This window comes from Pararge aegeria, chromosome 10 (assembly GCF_905163445.1).
Source record: "Pararge aegeria chromosome 10, ilParAegt1.1, whole genome shotgun sequence".
In the NCBI taxonomy this organism is placed as follows: Eukaryota; Metazoa; Arthropoda; class Insecta; order Lepidoptera; family Nymphalidae; genus Pararge; species Pararge aegeria.
This window is the reverse complement of record NC_053189.1, coordinates 934,522-962,077: the sequence shown is the minus strand read 5'-3', so window position 1 is coordinate 962,077 and position 27,556 is coordinate 934,522. Positions and strand designations below refer to the sequence as shown.

General features: G+C 37.1%; 1 protein-coding gene across 1 annotated transcript in view; it reads left to right on the top strand.

Annotated features, from left to right (window-relative positions):
• The first annotated feature begins 3,077 nt into the window (after positions 1-3,077).
• Positions 3,078-27,556, top strand: part of LOC120626666 (neuropeptide SIFamide receptor-like) — a 174,621-nt gene continuing 150,142 nt past the window's right edge. The window contains exon 1 of the mRNA XM_039894277.1: positions 3,078-3,585. Coding sequence (XP_039750211.1) covers positions 3,078-3,585 — 508 coding nt within the window. The remainder of the gene's footprint in view (positions 3,586-27,556) is intronic.

The window sequence follows — 27,556 nt, the reverse complement described above, 5'->3', positions numbered from 1 at the left end:
GCCCACTACTGGGCAAGGGTCTCCAAAGGGAGAAGGGTCCAGGCTCCCACGCCAGCCAAGTGCGGACTTCACACGCCATTGAGAATCTTATGCAGAACTCTCAGGCATACAGGTTTCAAGGCAAGCAAGTCATATTTAAATTGCTGGAATTAAAAACGCACATAACTCCGAAAAGTCAGTGGTTTATGCCGGGGCTCGAATTCAGTCTCCACGAAAGGAAAGCCGTAGCCTTACCCCCTATGCTAACACCGCTTCACTAAACTACATACTATGAATAATTAAGATGATACATATTAAGCGAAAATAAACATATATATATACTCATAAGTATTTATATATACTACTGTAGTATATATATATGTTTATTTTCGTGCATAGAGGGTATGCACAGGGTATGCAGATGATATAAAATAAAGAAAATCTCCAGTAAGAGTTATAAAAAACTTAAGGATAGGCATTGTTAGAGTTATAAAAAGCCTAACCTTAAGTATTTATAACTCGTACGGCAGATTTTCTTCATTTTATATCATCTGCATACCCTGTGCATACCCTCTATGCACGCCACTAATACTACTTATATATGAATGCATAGCTGTATGTTTTTTTTTATTGACAAAGAGAAGTGGCCCGCGACTTTGCTTCAGTTCACTTAATAAATATAAAATATAGTAAAAAATTATCTAAAAATAATTGTTTTGTTTAGGTGTAGTCCTTAATTTTTTAAACTCGTCTTAATTTCTAAAGTAAATGTCCGATTGGACTGAATTAAAAAGTATTTTACTGCTATTTAACTAACCTTGATGATAAAACCATTTATTTGAATAAGAATTAATATTGCGATACTAATGTAACCAATTTGCTACTACCGGCGATCTATTAAAATTTTAAAAAAGAAAGCTGCTAATTGCACTTAAAGATATATTTAGTTTTAATTTTTTCTATTTAACGAGTGCTTTAGTCATGTTATTTATACTTTTTATGGATTATCAATAGTTTTCTCAGCGCACGCCAAGTAATGAATTTCATAGGCAAAATTTTGCTACTTTGGGTTGCTTTATTGCAATTTTCTTAAGAATCTTTTGGAAATTTTATCATTTTATTTTGGAAATAAGTTAAAGCTTATGTTACTTTGTGATAGTTAAGCTTTCTTTTGGCGAAGAAATGATTTAAATCGGTCCAGTACACAAAATAACCTTTTCTTTTTATAAAATTAAAGTAAAAGTATAGATAACATCAAATTAACGTACCTACTGCAGACAGACGAATAAATAAACTGAACCAGATTGAGCCAATAGATCACATCCACAGTTCAGATTAAGGCCACGGGTCTGGCCTCGTGGCCTCACTGACGTCTTGATTAGTGACCAATATGCATCACGAGTTTTACCAGCGCATGGATCTTATTGTGTAAGGATTAACAGAGGTTTTTGTATGGCAAGGTTACACAGGAAACTGAAGCGTGTCTTTGCCCTTCGTCCTAAAATCAAGGATGAAATTAAGTGTTATTGAGGACGAATTGGATAATCGAGGTACTGCGCCCCTCGCCACAGACGTCAGTAAGTAATTATATAGATCAACCATGGATTCACACCATGGTCAAAACATTACAACCTTACCTATTACATTAAAATCTTCACTTGGTGATGTTGAAAAGCGGTGATAGCGCATTGGGTGGGAGCTCGACTTTACTTTCCGGGGGCCGAGTTCGAATCCTCGAGAATCTCTAACTTTTCTAAGTTATGTGCGTTTTAAATTATTAAGATATCACTAGTTTCAACGGTGAAGGAAAACATCGTGAGGAAACCTGCATGCCTGAGAGTTACATAATGTTCTCAAAGATGTGTGAACTCCACCAATCCACACTGGGCCAGCGTGGTGGGCCCTTAACCCGTACGCCTTAACCCGTTCTCATTGTGCGAGGAGACCCCTGCTCTGAAGTGGGCCGGTACTGGATTGATGTGATGACAATATATTTTGTATATTGGTGTACTCGCACGTAACACCCGATGTTTTTTACAAGAACACACATTCTAAAAATATCAGTAAAATTACACCTAAATTGAATGCCACAAGTCTCTCAAATAAACAGTTCCTACGGGATGCTTTAAAAAGAAAACAAATGCGGACAAAGTCTCGTGCTTTAGCTAGGTATAAATAGACTTCCGAAAACGACATTGTCATCTGTATTGTTTATACCAATTATGCCATCTTCGTCAATTGTTGTATAGATATGTGTCCATTATTAATGCAGTGATAGCCTAGTGGTTAGGTCTTCTGCTTCAATTTTGGGGGACCGAATTCGAATCCAAGCGCTCAGCTCTAACTTTTCTAAGCTATGTGCGTTTTAAGTAATTAAATATAATTTTAATTTAACGGTGAATAAAAAAGGATTTTGTAAAGAACTCACAGTATTCTTATAAATAAAAGTAGACACTGCTCTACAGCAGATCTATGTGACAACATTTTTGAGTGAAAGCTAATTTTAAAATATTAGTTTTTCGATTTTAATGAAGCAGTTTGTGTAAAGCTCAGCAAACTTTGTCCAGGTATTGAAATAGTCACGAACCGGTTGCTCATTTTAATTGAATCGTACATATCCCTCGCAGTGTTAATAGAAATTCCCAACAAAGTGGGAATAAAATGGAAGTCGAAAACTCGATTAAATGGCACTATGATTAAAATGCATGAAATGCTAACCTTTTACCCGGATGCGTTCCCCCCCAACCTCCAAACCGATTTGAAACAAACTTAATATAACACTAACCAAGCGATAATATCCTTTATTATTATAACGATAGGATTGGTTTTGAGTGCAAGTGTCTGGTTTTAGTAGGCACCAAAAATGCACATGCGTCGAAGCCTCTGCCGTAGAGCCTCTACGCTCAGAAGGCGCGCGGTCGCCGAAAGAAGCGCGCGTAGAACCTCTACAAATAATTCCCGCACAACTTCGGAACTTTTAATACTTTTCTATCGTACTATTTTCTGTGCTGTGCTCCTATTTATTTGCCGATGTTTGATGTGTGTTAGATACTTCTAGAGTATTAAAAGTTGTATATAATGACTTGAGAGTTATAATCATGGCTCCGTTACGTGTTTTGAGTGATTTCGATGACTTTCAGAACTTTTCTACGCAACCGAGCGAGAAACATCATTTGCGACACAGAAATCATTCTCGGGATCACTCGAGGAATCACATCGTAGATGTGGTATCGAATTCTATAATGGAAGTTATTAATACGAGGTTTATACCTGATAACAGCGTTCTGCCGGATCTGGAACCTTTGGCCACTCATTTGGATGATAGGCCTTTGAGGTTTAATATAACTTTAAATCGGTCGGACTTTGGTGAGATGGATAATGAGTTCATGTACAGACACAATGGGGCCATGACGGCGGTTTATTGCGTGGCGTACTTGCTCGTGTTTGTCGTGGGCTTGATTGGCAACTGCTTCGTGATCGCGGTGGTGTACCGCTCGCCGCGGATGAGGACTGTCACCAACTTCTTCATTGTGAACCTGGCGGTCGCTGATATATTGGTGATCGTGTTTTGCCTGCCTGCTACGTTGATGTCGAATATTTTTGTCCGTGAGTACCAGTTTCATTTATATACTCTAGTAATTTAAATGTTTTTTTTTGAAGAATTTTCAATAGATATTTAAATTAAATTGAATAACGATACAAATATACAAGTCTAACTTTGGAATGCTAGCTGCAATTCTGTGCTTAACAGTCAGGTTGAACCTTAACTGGAAATGTTAATGAACTATTAAGTGCCCAAGATGAGAAAAAAAATGATTTGAGAAACTAACCTCAGGAAATAAAAACAAACAATTGTTCGTAAGAAGATTCTGTAGATTTTATATACTAACGCATGTATTATTACATGTTTATAATTTAATTTACCTTGTTACAATCTGACATAATTATAGTTTTTAAAAATCTGAAAGTAAAAAACTTTATATGTAAATGCGAGCTAATGGATGCGTAATTAAAACACATTACCATCTCGTAGATGAGTAAAAAGGATTTCTCGCAATATAAAATCGGGTTTTAATGAAATTTTTATAAGGTCTCGTGCAAATATAAATATTAAAGAGAAGAGTTCTTTAGGTTTGTGCTTTTATTTGCCACTAATTTAATACAATCATTTGATGTGATTTTTATTGTGAGTCACGTTACCTGAGTTAAATAAATAAGATATGGGTCTAATCGTAATAATACATACTGAAGTTTTAATTGTATGGCAGCAAAAACTACATTGGAAAACAATCGAAACCAATCCTTTAAAACTAAACGAAGGCGTAATTTGCAAAGTTTTATCTTTACTCAAACTAATTCTATTTAGAATCTTAATTATTATGAAATTCGACACGTATGAAATTATTTGAGGTGGTTTCAAGCTCAATTAAGTTTGAATTGTATTTCGGTGCTTTTAAGTTTCCTATTTAGAATTTGTAACGTACTTAACGACAGTAGAAATGTAAAGGCCGAATTGTAACATTCAAAGCTTAATATATACCTAATTTATTCCTACGACCTTTCAAATTTCAGTACACCCAGAACCGCTGAGTTATTTTGATGATTTTTCTGGCTCTAAGATTTGAAAATTTGATTATTAGCGAGGGCTTAAATGGCTTATATTTAACTAGCTATTGCGCACGATTTTTTCCGAGTTCTATCCATGCATCAATTATGCAGGCATCATTACTTTTTCCGGGATACAAAGTGTCTATGTCCTTATCCAGAATACAAGCTTTCTCTGAGGGAAATTTCAGACGCTATAAGAAATTCCGGAATAAAAAGTATCATATTGCCATGTGCCGGAAGCAAGCTTTACATTATGTGACATTAAGATGGGTGCACTGGTTGAACCGAACAAATATAATAAAGAAATAAACAAGAGACACTTTCACGTTTCTAATATAAGTATAAAAGTTCAGAAGTTAACTTTGAAAAATTGTAAGTCAATCCAAGCGATAAAGAGTACTTTCGTTAGTTATTTTCACAGCATTATGTCCTACGGCATTTTATTATGGGGTAATGCTGCTGATATAGATTCTATTTTCGTCCTGCAGAAAAGGGCTGTTCGTGCGATATATAAAATGTGGCCCAAGAGAGTCATTGAGGGATAAATTGAAAGAAGTTAAAATAATGTCGGTGCATAGTCAGTACATATATGAAAATTTAATTTATGTCCATAAAAATATAACAAAATTTGAAAAGAAAATGGACTGTAACAATATAAATATTAAATAAACTCGTTGTGCAGTTTACTAGGCTGCAAAAAATTGCAAATTCATTCAAGGGCAATTGTATATTATTTTATAACAGATTACCAAATGAAATCTTTGAGATGTCTCTCAATAAGTTCAAAGTTTATATAAAACGTAAGCTTACAGAAAAATCCTGTTATAATATTAAGGACTACTTAAACGATAAAAAAGCTTGGGTGTGAATTGCTCTAGCTTCATAGCTAAATAAATTTACTGTGAGATGGTGATAACAAAAAAATAAAATTACCCGACTAAGTTTGTTGTTCCCGGCTTCTTAGATCAGAAGAACCCTCGTAGGTTTAGGTTTAAGTTGGCGAACAAAGTTATCACCATTCCCATACAATTATGTAAATATGTATGTATGAACGCTTCATAAGTACCTGTGATAGGCCTACGTGAATAAAGAAATTTTGAATTTACTACCAAACTTCGTAGACCCGCTACGGCTAACGTGCAACGTAGAGCCCGCTACAGCTATGTTAAACCGTTTTACGAAGTGGCTTCCCGTGGACTCTTATCACAAAAGGGTGAAGTAAGAAGTTAAAGTTTGTATAAACATTCTTAATCATGAAAATTGGTATAAAAATGTAGTCAAATATGTAGTCAAAGTGGTTCATAAATTTGGTATTCGACCTTTATTTCCTTTCAGCTATTACTATAGCTTATTTTCTGGGTACTGGTGTAGGCACCGCCGGAATATGTCTTGATTTTACTTGACATTAGAAACTCGTGGTCATCGGTTAATCTCTATAATATTTACGGCCTTCGCCCGGGTATGCTTGTGAATTAAATTTATTTGTAAATAATTATATATTTATGTTATGTTGATGAGTTGGTGTGAATGTGCACGTAGTGTGATGTATGTAATACGAATACTATTATAATATATTATTATAGTGTATTGTGGTGTGTGAATGAATAAATGAAATAAACTGATATATATGTGTTGCCTACAACATGAATGTTTTTCAGTGTATGGGTGTTTATCTTTATGTTATAATTAATTTTGTGTGTAATATTCATAGAAATATTCTATCAGCTATCTTAGTACCCATCACACAAGCTACGCTTACTTTGGGGCTAGGTGGCGGTATGTGTAATGTCGTAGTATATCTATTTATTAATTATTAACATTCAAGAAAGGGACATAATTAGCAACATCTGCATATCGTCTGCGAGATGAACAGAGATTATTTGTGGGATTTAATATATAATTCCGTAGGTAGCTTTCGATCAACTATTGAATTGTGTGAAACAATTTATCAGAAACATTTACTACAGTGTATAATTGATAAATTACTCAATGCCTTTTCATTGAGTAATTTATCAATTATTTTGAACCAGCCGGTTTCGCGTTAATCAGTCATAAGCTAGAATCATCATAACATATCGATATTACTGGCCCACTACAACGCACGGGTAATAACATTTTAAAAGTTTCTATTAGGTTATCAGAGCAAATACTAAATACCAATAATAATAATATGATTCGCTTGCAATATAATAGTGTAATTTAGCCAAGTGAAATTATGTATACCATGGAAGCCACCACCGAAGCGTTCTTTCGTATTTCTTTTCATTGTTTTTTCTTTTTTGAAGTTACTTCTTTTGGCACGTTGGGGAAAAATTATGATAGTTTTTACGATGCGCGCGCACACCGTAACAAAAAACCTATAAGGTTTGAAATTGTTTTCAATTGTTAAAGTTTTACGGGCTCATTCCGGTGATTTAATTGATTCAATTGTACAAAAATCTCATATTTTAATGTTTAGTGAGACTTGGTTGTCTGATAATGAGTCTATTAGTATTCCAAATTTAATTATGTTTATAACGTCTATTTCTTTAATTATGTACAAGTGTATTTCTATGATATTTAAATAAACTTTATTTAACTAGATAATGCGTTATAAGAAAACATTCAATGTATTAAACACCTTTTTTCTATTGTTACTGTCGTTTTTTCTAAAAACGTAAAAAGTAAGGCGAAAAAAATATTTTTTTTACAAACATTTATCCTGTTACGCCAAAGAAGTATAACTTCTAACGCGTGTACATAAGTACACACTCTTTTTTTTATAGTTTTAATTGATGGACCAAGCAATGATATATATATTTGATGACAAGGGAAAAATCATCACCTATAAAAATGGCAACACTAAGCAGGACATGAAAGTTATATCAATGAACTTATTAGTTAATAAATAATCATGATGTCTAACAAAAGGAACACATCCTGCAACGCACCGCCTGTGTCAATAAACCTGAGACATAGGTGTTAAAACTCATGTGCCTGTAATAACACCGGCAACCACACCCTTCAGCACGAGACAATTACATTCCAGGGGAAAGGATAAAAATGAATAAAATAAAATTAATAAATAAATGTTCCCACAGCTTTATCAACTCTCAGAGCACTGGCGCACAAGTGGAAATAATATCCAAATAATATATGTATGTGTAATAATAAACGAAGGGGAATGTCTATACCCTGTTCCCGTGCTTTAGCCGGTGGTCACATTAATTATATCCCCTGTCAGTTTTAGCCCTGCAGACCGTTGGTAGTACTTCTCCGGAAAAGCTTTGTCGCAAAAAGCTCTATTACAACTTATTGTGAGGTTGTGCTGAAAGTTACTCGCTTACCCGTATATTATTTTTGTAATCAATGAATTTTCCTTATAGTTACATATATTTCTAAATTTATGTATTCGTTTTAAATAAATAAATATACTACGACGATAAACACATCGTCATCTAGCCCCAATGTAAGCTCAAAATTTATGTTTATGAATTATATACATAAATACTTATAAAATACAGATAAACACCCGGACACTGAAAAACATTCATGTTCATCTCAGAACCAGTTGCGGGAATCAAACCCGCGGCCTTGGACTGAGAAAGCGGGTCGCGGTCCACTGCGCCAATCGGCCGTCGTAATGAAGGCTAAAAGTTTTAACAAAAATAACATCCGCGAATGCGGAAGAATCCATTTACAATTTTTGACGTCACAAAACCCAAGCAGGACGTACTAACCCCTTTATCCACGATGTAACCGCTGGAAAGACAAGGAAAACTGCCAAATCCATTATCAGAGCGATATCAATAAATCTGCCAGGCAACAGAGCCTATCAATTTGTCTAGTCTCGGCTGGAATGCTGACTAAACGGTCGGCGGATTCTTGTTGATTCCTTTCCATTAGTATTTGTTACTTTGCTAAAAGGGTTTTTGAATTTTGTTTTATCACGGTTCCGTGACCACACCACGAACTCTTATATAATAGATTTATCATCGTATACCTCCCTGGCGCAACGGTGAGCGCTGTGAACTTAAGTAGGAGGTCCCGGGTTCTATTCCCGGGAGGGGCAGTTTGGGAATGTATAATTTTTGATTTTTTTTGTCCGGTCTGGTACGAGGCTTTGGCCGTGGCTAGTTACGACCCTACCGACAAAGACGTGCCGCTAAGCGATTTAGAGTTCCGGCGCGATGTCGCGTAGTAACCGATTAGGGGTACGACTACCACACCCCCACAGGTTAGCACGCTAGTATCTTAGACTGCATCATCACTTATTACCAGTTGAGATTGCAGTCAAGGGCTAACTGGTAATAAGTGATGTCTAAGCTAAAGTCAAGGGCTTTTTTAGGTTTTGATTGTTCCATAGATTATTTAAAATCCCTCGGGTGTCGTCGCTGATTACAACAGAGAACGGGCATCAGGGTACTCTGTACTACTACAACCATCTACAGTGACAACCCGACTGCCCAGGTGATAATGTGCAAAGGCGACTTTATAGGCAACTGATGATTTGGATAGAAGCAGGCGTTACTTTGCGGAAATCCATGGTATATTTTGAAAATTAAGCTTAATTTGCTATACTCCGCGAAAAGCAGGAGAATCTGTATGTTATAATTTCTTCAATCCTTTTACTCCACACCACAGATCTTCGGCAATGTACCCTCTACGCACGTTTCGCTCCGAACCCGGAGCATCCTCAGGAAATGTTGACTTGATAACATTTCTCCTGCTTTTTGCGGCGTATAGCAAATTAAGCTTAATTTTCATAACTGATGATTTAAAAAAAATCTGCATCTTTTCTTTAGTTATTGATTTTCACTAAAAATTTACATCTGACTGGCCTGGTTGTGAGTGATAATGAAATTTAAGATAGAAGAGCTAACCTTCTTATAGCTAAGGCGGTGGTTTTTAGACCATAACACTAATCGTTTTATCGTGGCCTATAACCAACTTGGCAGTACAACTAACAAGCCACGGCTGAAGCATCCCTCCTGACAAGAACAGTCAGTCAGTCGAGTGGTAACTAGGCGCTGCCTCACAGGCCAGACCAGAAACTATTAAGAAATTATAAATTCCCCAAATTGCCCCTGCCCGAACCTTCCACTTAAAACCACAGTGCTCATTGCTAAGCCATGGGAGGTCAAAGTCAATTTTTTTTTATTCCAAGTAGGTGCATACATACTCGTAGTACTTATGATGCGTACATTAAATGAGAAATGTAATGTAAATTCGCAAACCTAAGAGGGTTCCAAACGAGCCCTGGTCTAAGAAGATGGAGAAGAAAACTTAGGCGGGTGTTCTTTTTGTTATCACCATCTCATACTGTCAATTAAAATAATTTAAAAAAGCTTTTTCATCGATTACGAAGTCCTTTATATATGATTGATTTATATATGATTTTACTATTCACTTACACAGATTTATAAACACACACAGATATACCGGAACATCTGATTTTGTAAATCAAGATCCTGCTTTACTTTAGGTTCTATTTCCGGAATAAATACTTGAGTATCGTGCAGGAATAAAACAATGACAATCGTCAAATTTCATTTTACCAAATGAATATGATGTTGAAATAAATAAGCTAAGACAGCTTCATAAAATTCCTGTAAGCTTCATAAAATGGCAGTATGAATAAGATATTGTAATATTGTATCTACATTTAGTGTTTCACTTTCAATATGGCAGTCTTTATGAGCGTTTATCTCGGCTCGCATAGAGATCACAGCACCGCGCACACACAACAATCTCGGTATCTCTTTACGACACAATGACTTTGGTTCGTCCAACAGAAATAACACTTGTATCACTGGGAGGGCGCGTATAAAATACAACCGTAATGTGGAGATTGAAAACGCTTTCGTTTTAGTTCGGAAAACGTTTGTGATTCTTAACCGTTGTATTATTTTGGTGGAATATAAAATATTTATTTATTAATGAACCAACAAAAAATATATTTTTGTAGGGAAATAATACAATAATAATACAATTACAAACTAAAATTAATATTTACAATAAATATAAGCCGTCTAACTGTTCACTTGTGGGCATGGTACCCAACATGTTGGCGCTATTGCCTTGAATTGCTTTGAATTGCTAGACTTAGCCATTGGGCTAAATAAGCGCCTTAATATAAACTTGAATTTGTACATCCGAAATCCGTGTACACGACTTATGTTGTGCCTCAAAATACCAATCCTAAATAGTAGTGTTTTTCGAACAGGCGGTTAGTCACTTCATTTCATTTAGCAGTTGACAGTTATTTTACCTATAATGTTCTAAACGTTTACCTTAAATTGTGGAAAATGGGAAAAGTTTGACATATAGCTTAGATCCGCGGTTGAAAAGTGAGACGTGCTCGGGGCGTTATTTCTGTTTTTGGACACAGTGTACCTACTGCTTGCTATAATGGCTGCATGAGGATTATGTATGTTCCGTATTCTTTGTAGTATGTTTTAATTTAATAGGCCGTCCTATTTAGGCGTACCTTCTATACAGAGGGCGTAAAAGTCAGGCGTACGAAAGGGGTAAGGTAAAGGTCTAAGGGGTTCTAAGACGGTCTTCTTAAATAACCTATAATACTCCAATGCTAGACTTAAAAGTTCTCTCCCAACGGGAGGGTTTGCCTATACTCTCCACTCTGGGCAGACAGGTTGGTGATCGCAGTAGATGGTAACTTAGTGGCTCGGAGTACGCTGTTGCCCGGTATCCATTATATTTCGAGAAGAGTAGACCTCTGATTTGCCGCCAGCACACGGCCAAAACACGGTCTACGTGTTTTTAAATAATAATACATTAATAATACAATAATACATTGAAATAGATAAGTAATTGACTTTGACTTTAGAACAAGCCAGAATTTATCGATTCTGTTCCCTACCCCTTATTATTAGTATCCAGTAGGCATCGTATCGGAGAGTTAAATCACTGCGGCAAGTCATGTCGACTAACAAAATTTTTTATCCCAGTAAAAACCGTTTCCGTGCTGCCAAAGTAATCGAAATTTGGATACTTATGTATTCTGGATTTTCTCTGGTCATGACCATGTCAGGAGGCTTCGATCGTGGCTTGTTACCGACAAGAACATGCTGCCAAGCGATTTAGCGGTCCGGTACGATGCTGTGTAAAAACAAGTATATTATATAAAAATAGAGGTATGAGTTACAAAAATAACTATCATTCCTCTAACACGTTAGCCTGCTACCATCTTAGTCTGCACTATCATTTACCTTGTAGGAGAATAAAAAAATAAAAGCGGTCCAATTTGCGGGTCACAGCTAGTATAAATTGTAATACTGAAATAGCGAAAGAATGTCGTCACGAGCAAGAGCTTCTATAAGATTTAAAAATAGTTTATCCATCATACCTCGAACGCATTTTTCCATAATTCCTACAGGTTCTCCTTTGTGAGACGGTCCTCGAGAAAAACGTCCAAAGGAAGGAATTCCTAAGCGTCCTTTTTTAACATGGACGCTAAAATATTAAAGTCAGTTGCAAAGATAGAAGATCTTCGCAGTTTTTTTATTTTAATTTTATAACAAGTTGCCTTCTCGTAGCGCTTGACTGCAAGGCTGCATTAAATAAGTAATTTATTCAAAGGTTGTAAAGTGGTGGGTAGGACGAAGTCTTCTTCACTTTCGGGGGACCGAGTTCAAATCCCAGCACGCATCTCCAACTTTTCTAAGTTATGTGCGTTTCAAGTAATTTAAATATCATTGCTTCAACGGTGAAGGAAAATATGCCACAAACCTTGTATGCCTTGAGAGTTCGCCATAATTTCTCAAAGGTCTACCAATCCGCAGTGGGCCAGCGTGGTGGACGGCCTTGACCCCTTTTCATTGTGGGAGGAGACCTGTGCTCTGTAGTGTGCCGGTAATGGGTTGATATATTTATATATATACATGATTATACTAGCGGGCCCGCGCGAATTCGTCCGCGTATGAGTCGACTTCAAAAAATAGTCGTATGTTGTCGCGGACTGTTTTATATAACTTTAAAGAAACAACAATTCCGACAATTTCAATATACCTGGGATTTTATGATGCCTGGGAATGTTCACAGAACGCCATGGGTGTTTTTTGTGATCTATCTAAAGCTTTCGATTGTGTTGATCATAAAACCTTGCTTCTTAAGCTAAGCCACTATGGTATCCAAAACGTTGCACTAAATTTGGTTGCCTCTTATCTCAGCAATAGAACCCAAAGAGTTTGCATAAATGATGCAAAGTCTCAGGGTTCAAATACCTCAATGGGTGTCCCACAAGGCTCGATTTTGGGTCCTTTTCTATTTTTAGTGTATATAAATGATCTACCGTACCATGTCAGTGGAACATGCGACATTGTATTGTTTGCAGATGATACATCTCTAATTTTTAAGACTGATAGGAGTAAAGATAACTCTGACGAAGTAAACCGTGTTATGTCGCATGTGTCGCACTGGTTTACAGTTAACAACTTACTTTTAAATGCAAAAAAAACAAAGTGTGTCGAATTTATCTTACCAAATGTAAAGAAAATTGATAAAAATATAATGATAAATGGTGAATCACTAAAAATAGAGACTTCCACAGTTTTTCTGGGCGTGACCTTGGATAATAAGCTACAGTGGGGTGCCCATATAGATTCACTAGCGGGTAAACTAAGCTCGGCTGCCTACGCAGTCAGAAAAATTAGACAGATTACTGACGTTGAAATAGCTAGGCTAGTTTATTTTGCGTACTTTCATAGTGTTATGTCCTATGGAATCTTGTTATGGGGTAAAGCAGCTGATATCGAAACTATATTTATATTGCAGAAAAGAGCTGTACGGTCAATATATAAACTTAAATCACGCGAATCCCTCCGTGAGAAGTTTAAAGAAATAGGCATACTTACTGTAGCTTCACAATATATTTATAACAATATAGTATTTGTAAGACAACATATTAGTCTTTATAAACAAAAAGTGGACATAAACAGTCGACTTACAAGAAATGGTCATAAATTAGTGTCATCTGCATATCGTCTGCGTAAGGTACAGGGATCATTTGTGGGATTGAGTATACGCTTTTATAATATGATTCCTAAGGTGATTTTGGACCTGCCAATGCACAAGTTTAAAGAATTTGTTAAAACACATTTATAACAGCGAGGTTACTATACAATTGATGAATTTTTTAATGACAAGGTTGCTTGGAAGCATCCGGCTCCGCTTTCAGCTCTCACAAGATAGAAAAATGAATGTTAAAATGCAAAATGTAAATTGTTGATGTTGGAAAAGAGCAACTGCTGAGTTTCTTGCCGGCTTCTTCTCGGTAGAATCTGCCTTCCGAACCGGTGGTAGAATCACTACAAACAGACAGACTTGACGTTTCAAAAGTGCTTATATTAGGCCTACTTGAAATAAATGAATTTTGAATTTTGAATTTTGAATACTTACTACATACTTCCGTCGTTCGGCGAACGTTTACCGTTCACGCATCGCACGGATCAGAATCTCTTTAAAAGGATATTTTTTGCAATTTTTGCAACATTTCTCATTAATGATAGTAGCGTGATGTTATATAGCCATAGTTGTTACTACAAATCGAAAAAAAAAACGAAACCGCATTTTCTGAGATTAGCGCGTTCAACCAAACAAAATTTAAAAGCTTTATAATGTTTCAACTATGCCTATCCAAAAAACCACGTCCATCTAAAACTCCGTTGCACCGATTTTCAAAGACAAATGCGGAAAAAATAGTGATGCTAGTTAGGATTGTAGAGTTTACGCTCTACGTTCCTGTCTAGTAAAAGTGAAAAGGCCCGTATCAAGCAATAAGAAGAAAAATTCAACGTCATTACGTAATCAGTTATATAAACATTGCCATTTTAACGTTGGTAATTTTTTTTCAATCTATTTATTTTGCTTCTTTAAGAGCTTACATAAAGAGATCAAAGTAGTAGTACTATTTGGATAGTCCTTTTGCCTTGAGCAGCGAGATAATAGTTGATGCTCAAGTAAGTTGTAGCTTAAAAGTACGACCAAAGTTCGCTTGCACAATCCAATGTGCGGCCGGCCTCAATATTCTATTTTTCAAGTTCTAAGAGCACGTTCAAGGCTACTTTGACATAAATTCTTGGATGCAACTTTGATTTCACGAGGAAGCTAAGTCTGAGAGCGAAAGTTTCTTACAGAGATCTTTGAATTTTCCTCTGCCTTTTGTACTCGCCCACTGGTCGTATACCGGGTAAGTCGAATTTATAAAGTTGAGGAATAAACATAACTCTAAATCTTAAAAGAGTTTACAATTTATTATATTACTTTAGCGCATTCGATATCTACATTTTTATTTTATTTTATGCTAGCCTTAGCGTCCTGGGAGATGGGGAAGGGGGGAAGTTGGTGAAAGGTGTGTCGACCCAAATTGTTGGTCCTACTGGGGAATCGTACCTAGGACTTTGTGATCCGTTGTTGATTATACTAACTACCGTATGGCCCAGTTATTATCACTAATCATCATCTTCATATCAACCCATTACCGGCCCACTACAGGGCACGTGTCTTCTCCCACAATGAGAAGGGTTATGACGTAGTAGACCACGCCGGCTCAGTGCGAATTGTAGGACTATTATCACTAAAAAGTAACACGTGATCGTGAAAATCCATCTTCTTCTTCTTAGTCGTTACAGTCTTGACAGACTGGTCGTGGTTATCATCTCGGTGTTTTGGCTCGCTTTACAATCCTTCGCCACTCTTCTATAACGGTTGCCTTTCTTGCGCATTCATGTAGAGGAGCCTCGATTGTGGCCTTCACTTGGTCCGTCCATCTCATCGGTGATTTACCGCGTGCTCTGGTACCTTCTACTTTTCCTTGAACCGCAAGACGCTCAATGGACACGTCATTACGCCTGGACACGTGACCGAATAAACTAAGAATTCGCGCTTGAACTGCAAAAGATAGGCGCTGTTTGATGTTGAGTTCGTCAAGAATTGATTCATTAGTACGGAACATGTTCCAGGTCACTCCCAAAATTCTCCTCCAGCACCACATCTCATCTATTTTTTTCTTCTCAGTCTCCCTTAGGGTCCACGTCATCGAAGCGTAGAAAAATATGGGGAATATCAGTGCTTTAACTAGCCAGATCTTTGTGGCTTTCGTTATATTATATATATTTCGTTATATTTGTGGTTTCCACGACACAGGGAATCTTAGTGTGGAAATCACAGACTTTATCTGTATTCTTTGGCTTACTTTTTATGTGTTTGTTTGAAATATATAAATAAATATTACGATATCCTTTGCAACTTGTCCATAGCCGATCTAGACATTGCCATTCGTCTCTTGATCTCGTCAATGCAGCCACCATTAATAGAGATCTGCGCACCTAAATAGATGTACGATTGGACTACATCACAGTTCGCAATTTGTATTACTTCCGGCGTGCTGTTGTTGATACAGTCGACAATCATCATTTTAGTATTAGCGCGGTTGATCTTCAGGTGAAATTCAAGACTGATGCTTTCCATCTTTTGCATGTGACTTTCTATGTGGTGGTCCAATCCATAGCCGAGCTTTATTGGTATATGCTCTAAATACAGACTAAGACAGGAGGCATATGCCTAGCAGGGGAATTTTAATCATATACATCAAGCCATTACTGGCCTTCTACAGAGACAGGTTTAGACCGTAGTCCACCACGCTGGCCATGTGCGGATTCACACGACTATGAGAACATCATGCAGAACTCCCTGGCTTGAAGGTTTCACGATGTTTACCTTCACCGGTAAAGTAAGTGATATGTTAATGCTTAAACGCACAATTCAAAAAGGTAGAGGTGTGTTCCGGGTATCGAACTAGGTCACCCCGAAAGAGATGCCGAAATACAAACCACTAGGCAATCACCGCTTCACGGATTTGAATAGGCTAATGATAACTGAAATGAGTTTTCTGTTACATAGCAACACATCCAACCATAGGCATAACTTACAGCTAACCAAATAAATATATTAATACTAGCTGTGGCCTGCGGTTTGACCCAAGTTAACTACGGGACACAGCGTATAGTCTACAACCTTCCACAATAAATCAGCTACGTAAAGATTCTTATTATTTTGATCGCCGACTGGTGCAGTGAGCAGAGACCATGCTTTCTGAGTCCAAGGCCATCCATGGGATCGATTCCCACAGCTGGAAAAAATGCTTGTGTGATGAACAGAGTTGTTTTTCAGTGTCTGGGTGTTTATCTGCATATTATAAGTATTTATGTATATCAGCTATCGTAGTAGCTAGATGGCGATGTACCTATTTTCGTAGTATTCAGCTTTATGAAAGTAATCACAGATAGCAACTATATAGATCTATGTATATATATATTAGTGCTACTGTTTTACAAATCTAAAATACAGGCAATGTCAATTAGGATACCTTGAAGCTAATAGTTATTTGTAACCGTTTTAACGTTTAAACTTTCGCTGGACTTCCACAAATATTTTAATACTTAAATAAGCCAAATAGATCCAAAAATTCTCAAATATGTGAGACTAACGAACGGTAATTTCTTTTATTCATATATATAGATTCGGTACTAAATTAACACATTTACGAACAGTCACGTCTATTAATATAATTTTGTAAGCGTCGCTTTGTGATTCTCTGTACGCCCACGCTTTCGAAATATCTGCGGCGAACACTGAAGAGTTCTACTGTATATAGGCTTTAAAATTAGTATGTAAATAACGATAAGATATTACAACGGGTAAACTAGAATTTACGTCATATCCCGTTTTCGAAATCCCATCTCGGAAAAATAACGCCTATTATACGTATATGAGAAGCTGTACGATGCTTTCTTGGTTTGCATAATTCTACCCCTGGATTCCATACACTTGCTAATTTAAAACCGTCCTCACGATTGAAGTTTTTGTGCTTCCGAAATTCAATCGCTTCACGAACTAGTCTTGGAATACAATGACGGTCGCTGAAGAGAACTTTAGGGTCACGAATCTTTCAATACCCACAGCTTTTTGGAAAATAAAGGAGGATAGGAGTTTTTCACCAAAACAATATTAAGTCATTAAATTAAGAATATACATAATCCTCATTCAGCCATTATTGAATATATGAAATGCATTGTGTCGTCTCACTTCATACCTGCGGAATGTTGATTGCTTACAAACTTTTTCCCATTTCCACATTTAATGGTCCACATTTAGAACATTAGAGTTAAAATAATTACTGTCAACTGCTAAATGATTATCATTATTTAACACTTTATTTGTACACCACTATGAAGTTAGGAAAATAAAAGAGGAATAGAAATACAAAGGCGGAAGTAGAATACAAAAGGCGGCCTTATCGCTTAGTAGCGATCTCTGCCAGGCAACCTTAGGATTAGGACAAGATGAGTGAGAGCGGATAGGTGGTGTAAAATTATTATAAACCTACATTAAAATAGCTTAATACAAATTCATAAACAAAATTGCACAAAGAAGAAAAATATAATAAATAAATATAAAATCCACCAATCCGCACTGGGCCAGCGTAGTGGACTACGGCCTAAACCCCTTCTCATTAGAATTATCATCACTAGCATAGTTTTATAATCGTACATGTCTGCCATCCCGCATTGAATAAACGTTGTGGGCTCACAATTCCTCTCCTATGTAGGAGGCGGCCTGCTCTCAGCAGTTGGACATTGATAGCGTGTTTAAAAATAGAAGTTATCCTGGAGAAGGTGTTATGCAATTTAAATCTGAGAAGCCCGTATAATGTTCCTTGTGACCTACTGAACTCTGCGCGATGGAGGCCCGGACAGCGAAAGATCATTATTAAAAGTTTCGCTAAACTTGCCAAGGCTGCGGAGTTCCTTGTACTTTGTAACTGGCGGAATTGTGCGGCGGTGGTGTCGCATTGAGACGAAACCGCTTCGAAACGAGATTAATGAATACGGATTATACGTTTGAACTTCTATCATATTGCCGGGAGATAAGAATGTGCCATGTTGGTTTCTTAATTAACCCCCAACGCAAAACGACGGGGTGTTAAAAGTTTGTGTGTCTGTGTGTGTCTGTCCGTCTGTGGCATCATATTTCGCGAACGGATGAACCGATTATGATTTTCAAAGTCAAAGTCAAATATTTCTTTATTCAAATAGGCACTTAGATGGCACTTTTGATGCGTACATTACATGTAAAATATGACATGGAAGTGAGTGGTTGGCGATAACTAAATTCGTCAACTTAAAACTAAAGCTACGAGGATTCCAAACGCGCCCTGGTTCTAAGAAGCAACCCACAACAAACTTAGCCGGTTGTTTTTGTTATGGTTATCTCCATCTCACATTGTCCTTCTGTATTTTTGTTCGGAAGGCGAATAAGTCGGGAATGTTTTATGAAAATCGGTCCAAGATGGCAGTCGCCACCAAACTGGCGGATGAGTTATTTTTTCATAACTCCTGCAATATGGGTATCGAATGCCGGGGTTTGACTAGTAGAATACTATTCAGTATGCCAAATTTCAAATTCAAGATGGCCGCCACCACAAAATAGCGAATTAAATTTTTTTACGACTCCCTCAATATGGATATCAAATAAAACGGCTTGGCTGGTAGAATAATGTATCCTGTATTGTATTTCTGGGGTTTTTACATTTTATACAATCGTATTGATATGGGATACTGACACATGGTTAATCTTTAAACTTCAAGTCGCTCAGCGTGCTATAATTCGCCGAAGAACTAAGATAACCGACGTAGCTCTTAGGCTAGCACGCTGAAGTGGCAGTAGGCTGGTGACTTGTGTCAGTGAACAAATGGGCGGGCGTTGGAGCCGAAAGGTCCTCGAGTGGAAGCCACGACTTGGCAAGCGGAGTGTGCGAACCCCGACTAGATGATGCATCCATTAGGTGCAGAAGACTACGGTCAGAACGAGTTGGCGCTGCTTTAAAGAGGCCTATGTCCAGCAGTACCTGCATACTGGGCTGATAATGATGATAATCGGCATACAAGTAAGCGGGTTAACTGATGTTAGGATTGTGAGCCATCATCATCATATCTCACTACAGAGCACGGGTTTCCTTCCACAATGAGATTAAGGCCGTAGTCAACCACCCAGTGCGGATTGGTGGACTCCAAACACCTTTGAGAACTCTCAGGCATGCAGGTTGCCTCACGATGTTTTCCTTCGCCGTTTAAGCAAGTTATATTTTAATTGCTTAAAACGCACATAACTTAGAGATGTTAGAGGTGCGTGCTGGGATTTGAATTCGGCCCCCCAAAAGTAAAGTCGAAATCCTGTACCACTACTCACAATGTTGTAGCGGTGATAGCCACTGGGCTATTACCGCTACAAGATTGTGAGTAGATATTCTAAAAGAGGTTTAAAAAACATTAACTTTTTTAAAAAGATTAGTTATCGTATTTCTGACTAAACGGTTAAACCGCGTTAAACGCTGTAGACAATTTAGTATTGTTTTGCTGGAACAAAAATGAAAAGGAGAAGTTTAGAAATACGTTATATTATCGAAACTTTCAGCGAAGTCGCAATTCTATAATACAAATATTTTATTTGATTCAATTTGTCGTCATCTCGAGCGGCCTCGATCCCCGAAGTTGGGCGGAACAGCTTTGCATCAACTGCACTGCGCGGAGGCCTGAGAGCCATTTGTCAACAATTTCGAACTTGGGTCGGGGCAGGTACGGGAAACTCGCTGAACTATTCCAAACGTTCCCCGTATATTGAGATGTTACGCTTACAGATTGAGTTAAGACTTGGCCCGCTTAAACTTGATATCCGATCTAAATACCTACTCGTTAGTTTCTGAATATTCGAACAAGAAGTTCAAACGACATTTTGCTATTATGCTTAAATCTGTGAAGCTCTTATTAATCAAAAAAAGTTATATGTTATTGTAGACCGGCATCACTTCAAGTTTCAACTGATGGACGTTCATTGCTGGACATAGGTCTTTTGCAGAGAGTTCTAAAATCTATGGCTTTTCCAGCGGCTCGCAGTGACTTGCGTGATATCGTCTGTCCACCTTGTTGGGGTTTGACCAACGATCCGTTTTCCGATGCGGAGACGTTATTCAAGCACCTTGGTACCCCTATATCTATCGGTTCTCCGAGCGATGTACCCTGCCCATTGACACTTAAGCTTCGCGACTCATTGCCATATGTCGGCCACTTTAGTTCTCCTACGCATCTTCCTCATTTCTGATTTAACGACAAGATCTTCATCTAGCCCAAATGTAAGCGTAGCTAGTGTTATGGGTACTAAGATAAGTGTTGAATATTTATAAATAATATACAAAAATACTTATAATATACACATAAACACCCAGCCAATGAAAAACATGCATTTTCATCATACAAACATTTCCTAGATGTACAAATCGAATCCACAGCCTTGGACTCAGAAAGCAGCGTCATTGCCCAGTGTGCCCAGTGGACAGTCGATAGTCCATATTTCTGACTAAATCAGATTGGTTTCATGTGTAACTCGTATTTATAAGCTCTACATGGTAAATTAATATTTACTTGACAGAAAAAATTACAAAGTTACTTTTAACACAACTTTGCAGTAATATGCAGGAATTACTGTTTTATTTTAGCAAATAAAAATTGCTAAAAACGTGGACAGGTTAATAGCGTCGTCCTTACATTTTAGGTCACGTTTTAGTTTGGAATATTTGGAAATCGAATCCGGTCATATTATAACGCGTACGCTTACTGTTTATATAGGTACGAGGGTTTTATTTTTTATTGTTTTCTTTTCATACGCCTACAGCTTCAGACGGCCCCCGAGATCTGCGTTTCCTGATTCTTAGAACCTAGATGTCTTTGCAAAAAGAGTGAATAAGTAGGTATTTTCATGATAGGGACATCTCATCTTAGGTCATTTCTACATTTTCCAAGTACGAGTACAAGTTATAGATAGTATCTCCTGACAGCTGTCGCTGAAATTTCCATGCGTAATAATGACATACGAAAATATATTTTTTAATTTTTGAGTTATTTTTCATATAAAGTGCGTCATAGCTGTTTATTATAAAGATGATGGCTTCATGTACGTTTTTTTAAATGTACATCCATAGTACCGATTTACAAATGACGGACAGATGAAGACGTAACATAGTTTTTTTTTACATCTTCTACGATCGTTACGTTACAGTTTCGTTTAAAGACTTACTTTAAAATCAGTGCTGAAGTTTCAGAGTTAATTGATGAAAGAAACAATTTTTTTCTTTAAAAACTATGGCATATATCAGTCAGTGTTGTGTTTAAAAAATGCTTAATTAGGTTTTATGATATAGTAGTTAGTTACATCGTTCAGCAGCTCAGGTCATCAAAGGTCATTCACACGATATAAAATCTACGAAGTATAACCACAGACTTATTTATATTAATACCGTGGTAGTACTATTTTTATATCTCTCTATTAAAAGACCAGTGAGACTGCTCCAAAAAATATTAAAAGCGATCTACGGGATGGAGTTATAAGTGATTTCGTAACGCGTTGCTTTACGTGAGCTTGCCTAGGAATTTACGTGATCCGAAAGTTAATCCCATTTTAGTTGTGCCGCGTTTTGCAGAGGATTTAAATAATACTTTAGAGTTATAGTTTTTAATACTATTACGAGTTAGTGTTCAGGGATTTCACGTAACATGGGCGCTTACATTTGGTCCTTTATTTGACACACGTGATTGAAACTTCGCTGCATTCACCTACGTACTATACGCAACCGACTTTATTTTGTGTGTATTTGATAACCATTTAACATATCAACCCATTATTGGCCAAAAACAGGGTCACACAATGAGAAGGGGTTAAGGTCATAGTCCACCACGTTGGTCCAGTGCTGTTTGGCGGGCTCCACACACCTTTGAGAACATTAAGGTGAACTCTTAGCAATGCGGGTTTCCTCAAGATGTTTATCCTTCACCGTTAAACCAGGTTATATTTTAATTTCCTAAAACGCACATTAGTTAAGTTAGAAGTGCGTGTTGGGATTCTTACTCGGCCACTCAAACGTGAACTCGACGTTCTGTCGGGCTATCACCGTTTCCCTATCCACAAGCAGTGATAATGTGTGTTTCCCTGGAAAAGCGAATAAATAAATACATATATGTCTCCGCTATCCGCCTGTCCATCTGTCAGCAGGCTGTTGTTTTATAAACAGTAATAGGTAGAGTTGAAGTTTTAACAAAATGGTATATAGTTATACCAGGAAAGGTTATACAATAGGCTCTGTATAATTAAGTTGCAACCTTAAGGAATTTCTGTATCTCATCATATATATAATCATTTTTGTATATTAAAGTACCATACAATATAAGGTAATGGCTTAGGCTAAGGGTCCCAATGTCGTTTAAGTGAACCCACCTTTGTCTTAACTAACAAACTTATTTCTATTTGAGACTAGTTAAAGTAAACGACACAAAATCAAACTTCAATTTTAAGCTAGTTTAAGTTAACACAATCAATTATTATGCGGTCAGTCGCCCCTCCAGTTAGCGTAGCCATGAAATTCGCCATCAGCATTTTACCCAACACATAAAAGTTAGTGCGATCGTCTGATACATTTTTAGTAAGTGCAAAAGTTTCTGTTTGTAAGCGATTTCTTACATGGGAAGAAAGGTATCCCAGTCGTCTTCCTAACCGATGGATTCCTATACGTCTACAAAGTTGGCAAGTAATACAAAGGTAGGTTGGCAAGTAATTTTACGGTTCTGTAAATATTGATTTGCTTTATCCGCGTGCGCTGTTAAATGGACAGTCATACAAAAATACTTTATCCTACAAAAATCTGTTCTTTAGTTGATTAAAAAATAATCCGCGATGCCAATATACCTATTTCTTATAAATAAGTCTTAATAAAACTTTTAAGGTCAAAACAAATTAAAATGTTATTTTCTAGGCAGGTAGAAAATAGTCAGCCTTTTACATCATGTTTGTTGGCATAGTTTTATGAGAAAATGCCTCGTTGGTCCAGTGGTGAGCATGCTCGGCTGAAAGTGCTTTCTGAAACACGTAGGGGAATCACAGCATATGTCAAACTTCAAACTTCGGGCTGGTACTGAGAATTTCTTGGTAGAAAAACCCAATACCATTGGCCCCAACAGAGAACCGAACCTAGGAAAAGCAAACTAAGGTTAATATAGCGTAATGGTTCCGAGTTCGAATCCCCGCATGCACCTCTAACTTTTCAAAGTTATGTGCGTTTTAACAAGTTTAAATACTTGCTCCAACAGTGTAGGAAAAATCGTAAGGAGGTTTCCTTACACGCCTGAAAGTTCTCAATAATGTTCTCAAAGGCGTGTGGAGGCCACCAATTCGCACTGGGCCAGCATGGTGGACTACGACTTAAACTCTGCTCATAGTGGCAGTAAACCTTTGCCTTGTAGTGGGCCGGAAATGGGTGGATATGTAGTGCCAGCTTCTTCACTGTTTTTCGTAGAAAATAATAGAAGCACCATTTTAACTCCCGACGCAAAATCGATGGAGTGTTTTAAATTTGACGTGTGTGTGAATGTATGTGTGAAGAACCTATTTTTTAGATATTATATATATGAAGCTCTATTGCAACCTCTAAATTTGTCGCTCAGCGTCTACGTACGGGCTATGAGGCAGCCGTGGTTATCTAAAAACAAGCGTGCCGCGTGTTATTGCCCTCAAATGATTTTTACGAGCCATAACACGACTATCTAGAGTAATCGTCAATCTGACGACGGCGAGGATTTACCCCGATGAAATATAATCCTTTAATTAAAACCATTCAAGCAGTTTGCTTAATCTTTTATAGTTAATGTTATTATGAAGTCAAACCGTTTGCTTATACATTATTATTATAGCAGCCCGTCGTTTTTGCGTCGGGACTAAACGTAAAAACTAGACACAGTCAGACATACATTTATTCTTCATTCATTAATTATCACTGGTGCCGATTATGTTGTACACAACTCTCTTAACTCAACTAAATTTACAGTTAAAAATATTATATATGAAAATTTAAAAAACCGCTGTCATTGTGAGAGTTGTGAAAAAATGTGTAATCCGCCATTTTGTGTTCGCGGCTGACTTGGACCGATGTTCATGAAACATAGCTAAAAAAACTCCCGACTAATTCACCTTTCAAACATTAAAAACAAAATAAACGAATGAACGAAACGATGACTGATCTGTCAATTATAACTACGAAAAAAAGACGCTAGTGTATGTAATAGTACATCATGTATTATCAACAATATAATGGATATTATTCAAGAATGACTTTGTTAATTTCATTAAAATATACTTGTATTTTGACTTAACGGCTTATTTCCATTTTCTTTTATGATTTTATTTCATATAATATGATTGTAAGTTGCACGCCAAATTAATGGTAATACACTGTTTCAACAACAAAAGCTAAATTTGTAACATCTGATTATCTACGAGTATTTATGCAATAAATCTAATTATTATTATTATTATTACAATTTAACTAGCGAAGCGCCTGACTTGGTTTAATCCAATCTGTAGTCGCTTCCCACTTATGTGATAATTGTGTTTTCATAAGCACCATATAAATAGAAAAGTAAATTGAAACGCATTAAAACCTTGCTCAGTTATTTAACAGTTAATTTAAATTCACAAACGCGTATAAAACGTAGGTAATTCGAGGACTTTTGTGTCTTGACGTCACATAAAATGATACCTTCTAGTACATTACATTTACTCGACTTTGATTGCCTGGCAATTAACTCACTTGCTGATAATGAATCAAGTGCTCGGGTCAGTGACCCTCAGGTGTGCAAGCAATATAAACAGTTAATACCCTTTACAGCCTTAATGCTTTTGTAATACGACTTTAGAAGGTAAAGGCATTTCAGTTTTCTTGTTGCGAGCTCATGCCACTGGGCCACTACCTCGGCCCGTTAGCGTAGGCGGGTTTAGGGCTATAAATTGTAAATGACCTATATATATAGCATACAAAATATTGTTTGCATCAGCTCCTGTCCGCCTTTTTCTTCCGCTTTTATTACGGTTCTTTACAAAACCCGTGGGAACCGTTTTCTTTCATAGACCATGTTACTCTCTATCCTTCCAACTAACTCTATGTCAAAAAACAAGTAGATTGGTTGTTTGGTTAGCGCGTTAAAGATGAAAAAATAAAAATAAATAAATAAAATAAAATAAATTTTACTTTTTTTTATCACAAACTACTGCATTCATTCGTAGTGAGGATAATTAAAATTAAGACACTCTTTAATCAATTAAAAGTGTATTATTTTTATTGTTGTCAACTTAAGGGCAGTGAACCATCAATGGAAAGTTTATCTTAAAATAAATAAATCTCCTGTCACGATGTTTGTCCGCGATGGACTCCTAAACTACTTAACCGATTTTAAATAAAATTGGCACACCGTGAGCAGTCTGGTCCAACTTAAGAGATAGGATAGCTTAGATCTTTAATTATAGTTGCAATTTTATTCTATTGCAAATTATTTGTCTATAATTAATTGACAGTCACATGACAGTCATACTACTATACTCATTTAAGGCTTAGCGATACTGAATACTTTAAAAACAAAATCAAACGCAGACGAAGTCGCGGGCCGCAGCTAGTATTATATATGTATTGAAAAACAGACCAGCGCGATTCAGACTCACGCATCCATTTTACTTTCACTTTAGGATGGGTACATATAAATAGACGAGGCCTCTGACTTTTGCCGTTACCCGGACGCCCTTACCACTAGGACTTTTAGACTAGGACTCAATTAGTCCAGAAGTCCACCAACTAGTCCAAAACGTAGAAGTCCGACTCGAGATCAGAGTCCTCGAAGGAGGCACTCTTGGGTCGACGTCCCCCGTCCCCCAACGATGTCGTCGAGCCCTGGGGCTCTTCTCATGGCGAACTTCCGCGCCCTTCCGGTTATTATCGGCTACTGTCATTACGAAACGATACATTTGATAACCATTTAAAATCTTTTAGATATGATCAATCTGTGTCAGACGGACAATACTAAAATAGGTACATTGTTTCTAGTATCTCGCCTGTCGCACCGTTAATACGGCAAGGTCGTGGCCCTTCAGTTAGGGTGAAATTCTTTAGTGGTGTACAGATTAGATAACTTATTTATAGACCAAGTCCAGGAATATCTTTATTTTCTTATTTCTAACTTGTTTGTATACTTCAAAGCCCACGCAAAAGAGGATACAAACATTTCGTTACCCACGCCACCATTGTTACAAAAAAGGAGGAGGTTCTATAATCAGATGAGGATTAGGTTTTATTTTAACATTCTTCGTTGTCTTCGTTAAAGTATCTTGTTTAGATAACAAAATTAAGTTGAAAAACCAAAATGTTAATTTTCGCATGCCTTTTAATATCGCCTACATTCTTGAGAGAAATGTACCTACTCGTAGAGCTAAGCCCCTCTTGTTAAAAAAAATGTTTAGATGGTCCTCTTGATGAGAAATTTAGATTAATATGCAAATTCCCTAGTACAATAGTTTAATAATAATATTATGTTTACAGCTTAGTGGCTAGGATTAAGTATATGCGTTTTAAGCAAATAAATATCACTTCCTATAACGGAAAAGGAAAACATCGTGAAGCCTGCATGCCTGAAATTTCCGTGTATTCTTTACAATGCGTGTGAGTTCCATCCATCGGCATTGGCCAGAGTGGTGGACTACGGCCTAAACCTATCTATATGACCCGTGCCATGTAGTGGCCCGGTAATGAGTTGATAATTTAGAAGCGGTGGGTAGGAGCTCCACTTTTGGAGGGGCCGAGTTCGAATCCCAGCACGCACCTCCGATTTAAGTAATTAAAATATCACTTGTTAAAAGCAAGGAAAGAGAACGTCGTGAGGAAACCTGCATGCCTGAGAGTTCTACATAATGTTCTCAAAAGTGTGTGGAGTCCACCAATCCGCACTCGACCAGCGTGGTGGACTACGGCCTTAATCCCTTCTCGTTGGGGGAGGAGATCCGTGCCCAGTAGTGGCCCGGTAATGGGTTGATATTATAATGATAC